The 9,942-nt window shown below is 46.0% G+C and overlaps 4 protein-coding genes across 4 annotated transcripts; 1 reads left to right on the forward strand and 3 right to left on the reverse strand.

The window, feature by feature from the left end:
* Positions 1-226: 226 nt before the first annotated feature.
* BDV27DRAFT_158339 (uncharacterized protein) lies at positions 227-715 on the reverse strand (the record flags this gene model as incomplete). Its single annotated transcript, XM_032072660.1, has 1 exon — positions 227-715. The coding sequence occupies one exon, from the start codon at positions 713-715 to the stop codon at positions 227-229; it is 489 nt and encodes a 162-aa protein (XP_031927034.1).
* A 1,337-nt stretch (positions 716-2,052) lies between these two features.
* Positions 2,053-3,150, reverse strand: BDV27DRAFT_158340 (uncharacterized protein; the record flags this gene model as incomplete). Its single annotated transcript, XM_032072661.1, has 3 exons — positions 2,053-2,351; positions 2,415-2,862; positions 2,929-3,150. 3 exons carry the CDS (start codon positions 3,148-3,150, stop codon positions 2,053-2,055), a joined length of 969 nt encoding a protein of 322 aa, XP_031927035.1.
* Positions 3,151-6,326: 3,176 nt separating this feature from the next.
* On the forward strand, positions 6,327-6,954 carry BDV27DRAFT_158341 (uncharacterized protein; the record flags this gene model as incomplete). The annotated part of the gene is made up of 3 exons (XM_032072662.1): positions 6,327-6,379; positions 6,448-6,782; positions 6,845-6,954. 3 exons carry the CDS (start codon positions 6,327-6,329, stop codon positions 6,952-6,954), a joined length of 498 nt encoding a protein of 165 aa, XP_031927036.1.
* An 808-nt stretch (positions 6,955-7,762) lies between these two features.
* BDV27DRAFT_165198 (uncharacterized protein) lies at positions 7,763-9,109 on the reverse strand (the record flags this gene model as incomplete). The annotated part of the gene is made up of 4 exons (XM_032073861.1): positions 8,912-9,109; positions 8,443-8,815; positions 8,272-8,389; positions 7,763-8,213 (listed from the first exon to the last, which is right to left on the reverse strand). Exons 1-4 carry the CDS (start codon positions 9,062-9,064, stop codon positions 7,763-7,765), a joined length of 1,095 nt encoding a protein of 364 aa, XP_031927037.1. The 5' UTR covers positions 9,065-9,109.
* Between the last annotated feature and the right edge of the window lie 833 nt (positions 9,110-9,942).

Raw genomic sequence — 9,942 nt, forward strand, 5'->3', positions numbered from 1 at the left:
GGGCCATGGGAAATCTTGATAGGGTTTTGGATTATGGCCTATTCTCTGTATTCCAACCGCAGCTCAGGTCTTGTGAAGCTCTGATATGGGATAATGTTTCTTTGGTCCATAATACTGCTAGCTACGCGAAAATTGCAAAAGGTTACACTCAACTCTTCAACATCCGAAACCTGATCACCAATGTCCAGTCGTGACCTTTCCGTAAGGAGACACAATCCAAGGGTGTCTATAGCTTCATCCTAGCTAGTCTCTCCTGCCCCTTATCCGTAAACAACAGTAGCCCATTCACATAACCGATCACCCAGAGCGCTGGATACCGCCAGTGGAACCACATGGGATGGTCAGAGGCCCCGAACCATCCAAAGTGTCTGTCCAGGCTGTAGCAGAGGTAATTGCATGTACTGAGAACCAACAACGTCAAGATTCCAGTGAATTGAGCAGCCTTCTTTCCGTAGTAGTGGTCGACAATGAAGGAGTTTATAAGGCCGCCCATGGTTCCACCCATCCCTAGGGGGCAGAACACAAGCGTCCACATAACCTTGTAGAAGAGGTCGCATGTGCCGGTCATGATGAAAACACCGACGGTAAGGAAGATGACTTCGATGAACAGACAGTTGAGCCAGAAGAGGAGGAAAGGACGGATGTAGATGATACGCCGTTTATGCGCTGTTTTGTAGTCATCTGGCGTAGTGATGATTGGTTGATATTGGGCCATGGTGAGGGTAGTCGAATAGAATAGTATGTAACTGTGCAAGAAAGAATATCGCGCAGGGAAGAATGAGATGTTGGTAGAACTTTGGGACAGGGTAATAGTCGCTACTTGAATCGAACCATTATGCCTTCCTCCATCTCCGCTATTTCCGTACCAATTTGGATGCATTGAGCAATATAGCCGAGGTGTGAAGAGTTATCTGTAAATGATGAGCGATCCAGTGATTAGTGATCGTTCGGGGACGAAAAGCCCCATATCAAGAGGCCATAGGTGTGTTTCAGCACTGGCATCAAGTAAACAATTACGTGTTTACTGCAGCTTGATCGTATTGATTCACAACATCTACTGAGGCCGTCAATAATCTATATTGGCGCTTTGATGCGGCAAGGACTCACGAAAACTGAGAATCCAGCGTCCGATCACAATGGTCCACATTGACTATTCACACTGTAGAACCTCGGATTAAGGGTAATCTTGGACCATTCGAAAGTGCGCCGGGCGAACAACTTCTTCGTACTCCTATGACGTCTACCACCTTTCGACCTCAGAAGTTCGGCCCGACTCAATTCGACAGGACAACTCGGACAAATTACCATCCACAGCTTAGTTTTCAGTTCAATCATTGTACGTGGGTTCTGATGGTGACTGTAGATACATATGAATAAGTATATTGGTTGATGAATCTCCCTAGTCTTACCTTGGTGAATCAAAACAGCTTCCTAGCTGAGTATAATATACTAGTGGAGACAATAATCCGGTTCATGCTACCAAAGAGTAAAAGAACAGACCTTGAGGTTCGAATAGAGATCAGAATAGCTAGCTAGCTACAAATAGTCTACATCAATGAATATTTTTATGGAGGTTTGAGTTAGTCCTACACAGTATCTCCTGTCTGTCTCCGCTGTTCTCTTTAGTGAGTATGCAAACTTCATCTCCTTATTGCCTCTGAAATGACGATCCTCTGCTATTCCATCGTTTGAAGGCTATTTCGCTCTGCATCTGGGGCTGAAAGACGGGGGCTGGGCTCGGTCCGGCACGGTCTGATTCGGAGAAGATACAGCTCAAGATAACCGAAAGTTGATGTAAAAATGCATAACTACCAGTGACACTCTGTTGACGATTAATATACCAGGGCAATAATAACTTTACACGCTAAATGGGGCTAGGAGCAGTATCCTCAGAAGGTCTGGTCAATGAAGATAAACTATTGTAACATAGACTTCTTGCATTTTGTTTCGGTAACCTGTTCAAAATTGAAATGACCCCTCAAGCTTATAGTCTAGCGCTGTAACGTTCTGATGTCCCACCGGGACGTCTCATCTTACTCTCTAGTTTTTATCTCAAGCAGGGACGACAATGCCCCCGTCCTTCCACGAGCTGCCATCATAAATCTTGGTGGCAATGGCACCAACGGGGTTCAGACTCTTGTAGAACAGAGTCACTTTGCCATTGATAGATACAGCAGTCAAGTGTGTTCCGGGGTAAAAGGGTGCAACATCAACTGTATTTCCATCAATACGGTCCTTGATTTTGGGAGGGCTGCTTCTGTCCGCGTAAAAGACATGTTTTTTGCCATTGTTCAGCGTAGCAAGGGGAGTACTATTTTCCACTTCACTTGCTGGGATAAGGACCTTCTCGTCTGGCCACGGAAAACTAGTCAGATATTTTCGTTATAGACATGCCTCGTGAAGGATATGCTTACCATGCCATTGGTTGTCCTGACTGACCCAGTGATTGACATTTTCCTGATGATCCTGGTAATACAGGTCGATGGTCCCCTTGACGATACTACTCGCCAGATCGGTCCCTGGGAGTGCCAGAGTGATCTCAGGTAACACTGTTTCGGTATTCCACGGACTCTTCGGGGTACGGCGAATCTCGGTGATTTGTAACTGATTACCTTTCGGTCTTTTTGACGTCAGTAGCATTTCAAGGAGTGTTGTGAATGGGAGGTCTGACGTGTTGAAGTAAACCCATTGGGATCCATCTGGATTCCAGTCAGAGCCATTGAAGGCTCCACCAGTGATCCGGGAGACCGACGCAGGGTCTGTCGAAATTCCATCCACTTTCCCATCTTTCCAGGTCCCCTCAGAAAGGACCTTGACTCTGTCAGCAACTTTAGCGCTGCGGTCAAGATAAACGACATGGATCTAGCTCAGAAGTCAGTTGACGACACCGCCCCTTATTACCCCTTGGGCTGTGAGGCGTAGACATACCGTCGACTTGTTTTGGAAATCCGCATCGTGTTCAACATAGTATGCAGTCAGGGCTGAGCCACCGGAGGCAGCGTTGCTAGTAACCGTCGAAGCCTTCGCTGTCCAGCTTGTGCCTGACTCGGAGTGAGCTTCAAGAATATCCTGACCGTTCTGATAATAAAGAAAGCCGTCTTTGCCATTGGTTGTGACAGCAGCCAGCGCAGTATTGAGAAGGGAGCTCATTTTGTAAGGTGGAGTTGACTGTATGATGGTACTATGCTTTCGTGTAGAAAAGAGACGGGTGCTTCGTTCACATTGAATAGAAGATCAGGCTGGGCTTTATATCTTGGAAGGAGCGGCTTTGAGAATGTGACACCCAATTACAAAGACAACAGGAGCGCCATTATGAGGCCAATAGCAACAAAGATGATGTGCCTGAGAAATATCCAGGGTGCGGGGAACACAAAGTGTTGGCTGGAATGCAATGCCATCCTGTGAGATGTACTAGATATCGGGAGGAGGGCGAAGCAAGAGGCCGAGTGAAAATACGATTTAATGCATATTTGGCGGGTTGCGCGCTCTATGGCCGGAGCTAATGCTCTCCTCCCAAGTTTCAATGAACGAAGAGGTCGTGAAAACCACACTTCAGCCCCGACGATCCTGCCTCTCATGAGGTGATGCGATGTGTTTCTCCATAATAATATCCATGCACATGTATGTTGTACGCATCTCTGAGACCTGTTCAGCTATTACATGCGGAGACACTATCATTTGCTAGGTGCGATGGCGAAACCGCCATGGCTGGCTGATGTTTGTGAGGTGGAGAGTTCAAGTGGAAATTGTAAGAAACAGTGGTATCTCCATCCATGCATCTTTACATCATGGAGTGCAATGGATTTCACGAGGTGCATTACCATTATAAATCGAAACTATGCTGTACAGTAGCCTATTTAGCTCGTTAATTACCCATTTTGAACTAGAAGTTGCTGGACCTACTCCTGTTATGCTGTAAAGAGACATATATATATATATATATATATATCATAAATTCCATCTGCGATTTTATCCTCCCTTTTAGAACCAGCGGAAGTGGTGTCTATCCAGATAATGTTTTGAAGGCGGATAGTTTCAAAAAATGCCTCACGTTGGTCCATGACGCGAGTCTTCTACGTGTAAGGCATGCCAAGAGATGCAGCAGACAGCGTCTTCTTGCATGTTCATTCGCCAACCATGGTGTGCAAATTTGAAGCCATGCATTAGGGCATGCTTCTTCACCAACCGGACATCACGGAAAGTTAGATCCATCCATACCAGTCTGGATCATGTCCATCTTCCCTCGGCATCGCGTGCGTCCTTGGCCCTTCACTTCTTTCCTCTACGCCATAACGTGGCCATACGGAAAGAGCGCAAACTGGGAGATCCCTATAATTAGTACTAAAATCACATATCCTAGTTCCTTAATGTCATAGAAATTCCTTGACTTAGTTTGCATAGCCAGAGACTGGTAGCCTAAAATAAATGTGTTAGCGTAGGAAGGTAACTGAGCAAGTATAAACCCAATAATAATGGGCACACAGCCTCTGCCTGATTACGATCTTGTTTTATAATGAACCGTTTCGCTAGATTTACACAACAGGGCTTTTTTATACTATCTGCGTCGCTATCAAGCAGCGGGTACTACAACTGCTCGTCCACAGTCGGGATAAACGGAAACCCTTTCAAGTGTCGACTGCTACTGGACCATCTAGTGATTTCTATAGTACACAAAATGTGGGTTAGTTGACTTGTATAGCACCAGCTCCTAGAATAACTTGATCTATGCGCAGAAGCATTCGTATAGCTTCTGCGGTAGTATGTCTGGATAAATGGGTTGAAGACCGAGGTTGTGTCCGATCTACTATAGTGGAACACGGTAGCTGTTTCTCTGATACGAGAGGCTATAACACAGGTAGACTGTGTCTAAGTCACGAAAAAGCTTTGATTGTCCTGGTCGAATGATAAGATCCAGCTTTTTTTTCTTTCAGTGCTATTTTATGATTTCCAAGTCCTATTAAATTAGTATAAAAATCTGTTGTAATTCTTGATTTAATCATTGTTTCTGAACTCCGCTATTAGTGGTCTCTAGAGGGGTCCCTTGAACTTTTAGCTAATCGATATGTCTTGATAGTGGTAGTATTTCTTTCCGGTTATCAAATGTCTGAGCCAATTGTAAATGCTAGACGCCATACTCTGCTGCAGCGGACTGGTGTTTTCTTATGATGTACGCAATGCTGGAGAAGGACCCCTCCAGCCGTATGTGTTTGCCGTTTTCTTCATCTTCTGTCTCAGGCAGCTCATCGGAAACGCCGGCCTCTCTAAGAATGGAAACAACTTGCCTTGCAGCGCTAAGGAAACACGGAGTGCCTACCATATAGCAAATGCTCCTCAGCCAGCCATCGTGTTTGATGATGATGATGCTGCTGCTGCTGCTGCAATAGGCATTTACTAGCAGGGGCTGAAGCGTTAGAGGAGCCAATGAAGAATCTCTCACATTAAGCCACAGTCTCGGCATGCATGGACCCCTATAAAGCCTGTGACAAATATGACTTTGTTATTCCTTCTTCTCTCTTTCCTCCTTCTTAGCTAGGCTTAATCCAGGGTTCCTTCAAAAGTATTATTCTATTCTCTGGTTTTCCTATGGTTACGGTCGAGATAATATCGTCCTCGAGATGAAAAAGGGTAACCTGTATCCTCAGTACAATGCTGTTTTCTGGCTTCCGCCGTACGGGGATTCTAGGAGATATTCACCTAATGTTGCACTGAGCTTTGTCCGCCCTGAAAGAATTGACAAAGCCACATTTGTGAACCCTCTGTTTGCCCAAGCCAATTTACGTCATCAATATACACATTGAGGCATATACTGGGTATTCCTATTCGTAGCTTCATGAAAGATTCGACAGATCTCTCGAAATACCGTACTAAAGTGGTTCAGCTGGAAGTCGCCGTGTCGGAAGACCAGGCTGGCTGAATACCCTGGGGCTATCGATGAGATGAATACATCCCTGGGCTGGTACACCGTGAAAGCCATGGGCTTTAGAATTATTGGCCTTCTCGATTCATCTACGACAGGTATATATACAACCAACCTCTAACGAGATACACAAATGTTATAAATATGGGCTCCCGTCCTTCATCCTTTGCAGCAATCCATCGACACTTGAACATCACAATCTCCTTGTTCATTCAAACGTATTTTATCAGTTGAACACTTCCCCAATCTCGCCTGAATCTCAAACTCCCCACATGCATTTCCAAGCACTAATGCCCCTTATCCCGCTGTTTGCCAGCCTCACCGTTGGCCAGTCATCTACTACAGCGAGAGCACTTTATAACAAAGTCTGCCCTGAGGACGACGGATAGGAGAAATCAATCATTTCCAAATGTCTTCGCCACGTATTACTGTGACCAGCGGCCAGTCAGCAGAGACAGAACGGTCATATCCGCTAGGAGCCCAGACGAATACGCCACCATATGCAGTCACAGCGCTAACTGCGAAGCCAGTTTGTGGGCTGGTAAAGATACCACGGCCGGCCGAAAGGCGAACACAGCCAAATCTTGCGTTCTTTACCACAGCCTGAGAGGTCCCCTCATCCCTGAGTTGGACGTTGTTTACATGACTCATCGAACAAAGGAAGACCCCCTTTTCCCAGAGGAAGATCATGAGTGCAAGGATGAAAATGTCCAAATTGGACATTTGCAAGTCCAACTTCATGATCTGAAGGGCCAATTGGAAACTTGCCATGGGAAAGGTGAAAAGGAAGACTTCAAGTGCCCGGAATACGACCAAGACCATATCTATGACCGAGGATATAATTACAAGGTTTACTGCGGTTTGCGTAAGTAGCTCTATTCTTTCGTGTGCATCTAGGATGTAGTGTTCTAATGGAAGTATCACTAGTCGACGACGCTGGTTGGGCTTCAGACGATCTCGCTAGATTCGGCGACAAGACCCCGAAAGAATGCGTTCAGGCCTGTACTGATACACAGAAGTGCAAGCGTGCCATCTGAAAAACTGCTCAACCCGCAGACAAAAAGGGGCCCTGTTGGCTCAGAGATTACACTGTGCGAGCCGGTCCTGTCCCTACGAAGAAGGCGGTTTATAGCAGTGCTCACCTGCAGTGAGGCCATGAAATAGCAGCGTAGCTGCTACTCTTAGAGACAGTTTGATCATTTGCTGCATACTAAGGATTCTTTTCCAAGATGTGAATGGTATTCTGGGAAGTAATTATACTTTTGCTTGATATTCAACATATCGACCATGGAATGACTATCAATGGTTGTCGCCCAATTTCCTTTGTTTGACATTTACTGGAAAGAAAAAGAGACAAAAAATGGCTACTGTTATTAGTTATATTTTCACCCCTGTCTTGTTATTCTTGCTGAGCTCCTGCTGTCCCCTATATGAGCGATTTCAACATTTAATGGTCCTTATCTTAGGTCAAAGCTGATTATATATCTCCATCAAACATGACCGTCCCATCTAGTATCCAATTGGAAAGAGGCGAAACGAAGCTTAAGAATTTTCATTAAGTGCCATTCCATCTGTGCAATCCCTTCCCTTTACTGGGGTTTTTAGCTAGTTCACATTTCGCTTCTGTATCACGCGTCTTCAACGCCTACTAAAACTGCCAACAGTCCGCTAAAATCATACCAAAGTGATCTTGAGCAGGATGCACAACTAGCAGTTTTATAATATGTACTGTATTTCCGTATATTAATGAATAGATCTAGTTATCTAGTACATATCAAAGCGTACATCGTATAATCATAACTGATTCTACACATATGAACAAGAACAATCGGTATATTCTGCATCTCAAACACTCCTCGTAGGATCATCACTCGAATAAACCGACATCTCAACCTGTTTCGTAATCCCTCGATCCGACCGATTTGACGAAGTCTGATGGCTACCGATGACCGTGTTGTGCGAAGAAGGGTTCAGAATACGCTCAATACTACAAGTTTCGGCATCGTTATTCGTCGCTAATTTACGGCGCGACTGAGCGGTATTATTCTCACCTGTGCGACGATTCCCAGTGAAGGGACTGCGCAGTTCATATGAACGAGAGAAGCTGTGACTGGAGAATTTCTTGACGGATGACATGACCAGCGGCCGGATGCAAGGGATCGACGAGGTGATGATGATAACGGCGTTTTCCACGTAGCCCCAGCGGATGAGCTCAATGCCGCCGGAGGCACCGAGGTTTGTGATGCTCGGCAGTTGGTTTAGTTTCGTTGTTTTCACGATAGATGCTACCATGGCTCTGAGTAATTGGATTAGTGGGTGTGCGCTTCCCGGCCTTGGAGAATTGGAGAACTTACACAAGACCCAGACTGAGCAGAAGGATTAAGCCGAGTTTGACGCGGGTTTTCAAGTTGAGATTCCAGAAGACAGGAATTGGGAACACGGCCAGAAACAGGTCGGTGGCTGAGTTGACGGCTGGATGGCAATTAGTCACGCAGTCTTGAGAGAGAAAAGGCGAGTAGACGTACTGTTGGAGTAGTAGGCAAACTTGATGACTGCGTTACTATCGCCACACGTCGTCTTCACGGTCGGATCCCAAAGGATATTGACATTGCGACAGATGCTGAGAGGGAGGACAGCGGAGACGATGTTGCCGGAGAGCTGCCAGATCATAATAAACCATAATGCGAATTTGTACGTTTTGTTGGAACCGAGAATAGCGAGAAGGTATATGATAAAGGAGCAGCGGGCAATTGTAGTGCTCATAGTAACAATAGGAATCTCGATAGCGATGCTTTTCAACACGGCTTCCGTGTCCTTCAACGGCAGGGTCTCCAAGTTCTTGCCAAAACCATGGTTAACTGACAAGGTCAAAAACACTGTTGCTACGATAGCCAGAACCTAGATGAGTCAGTTGACGTAAACCTTTATATATGAGAGAGGCCAACAGGCAGCATAGAAATAGCAATCAGTATAGAAGTGGGAAATGGCACATACCATAGCAAGGATCATCAAAATGTCATCCACGCGGAATTGGCCGATCTTCACTTTAGCGAAGACCCTGAGAATGACAATCAGGGCCGCAAGGGCCACCGCGACCCAGATTCCCTTCTGGAGGGCTGGGCCGCCATCGGGTTCACCTGCGCCCATGACTTTGCGCCCTGAACAGGACCTGGAGGGTGAAGGAGAGTTACAGGTGGTGTACTTATTAACAAGGCCTATTCAGGCAAGACATGGTGGAGGCACAGCAGTGTCAGTCATATTGGACTTGGGCTTGCCGACTAGTTGGAGCGGCACATATAACTAGTTATGACATTTTAGAGTTTGAAGAAGAGATCTCAATCCGGGCACGAGCTGCCTAAACTTTCCGGCTGGATCGAAGGGTAAGCGAGTAGGAAACCAAGGTTATACCGAATCTTCTAAGGATCCGGTATTGCTTGTGACCCCGAAAGAAGAATTCTTGACAAATAGCGCCCTCGGCATCGGCTACATATCCAGCCAGGTACCCGGTCGTGGCTGATTTAAACGAAATTGGGCGCTCTCTTGGCTTTGCTATTGACCATAGGGTTGGGTTTTGCGTAGCTGAGATTTGAGCATGTCTCTTGGGAACCAAATATTGGCGTGGGTCTTTATTGAACTTTAAAAATACCGACTACCAACCATCGGACGGGCCTCAATAGTACGAAAGAGGTCCCACTGTGCATGATTCACGCCCTGGCCGTTGCGCCGTGAGCTACAGCCGTTTTATACAAATTCAGCTACAGTGGAATCTACAAGCGCCGGCCAAAATTTCATGCCAATGTCAATCTGGTCGATCAGAGGACTAGAAATTGGAGATCAAACTGTTGACAACACTCATATTTGGACGACATGACAGAACCTTGCCACCGGATTAACGGAAATGACCCATTCCTTCCAGGATCCGCCGGTTGTTCCAAACCCTTGTGTGCCGTTCGGCGTATACGAGTTTTCAGATTAAGGTGGGTTACATTGGTGCGCCCTGACTAAGGAGTACTGTAGGTAAAAAA

The sequence above is a fragment of the Aspergillus caelatus genome (assembly GCF_009193585.1).
Source record: "Aspergillus caelatus strain CBS 763.97 unplaced genomic scaffold BDV27scaffold_101, whole genome shotgun sequence".
Lineage (NCBI taxonomy): Eukaryota > Fungi > Ascomycota > Eurotiomycetes > Eurotiales > Aspergillaceae > Aspergillus > Aspergillus caelatus.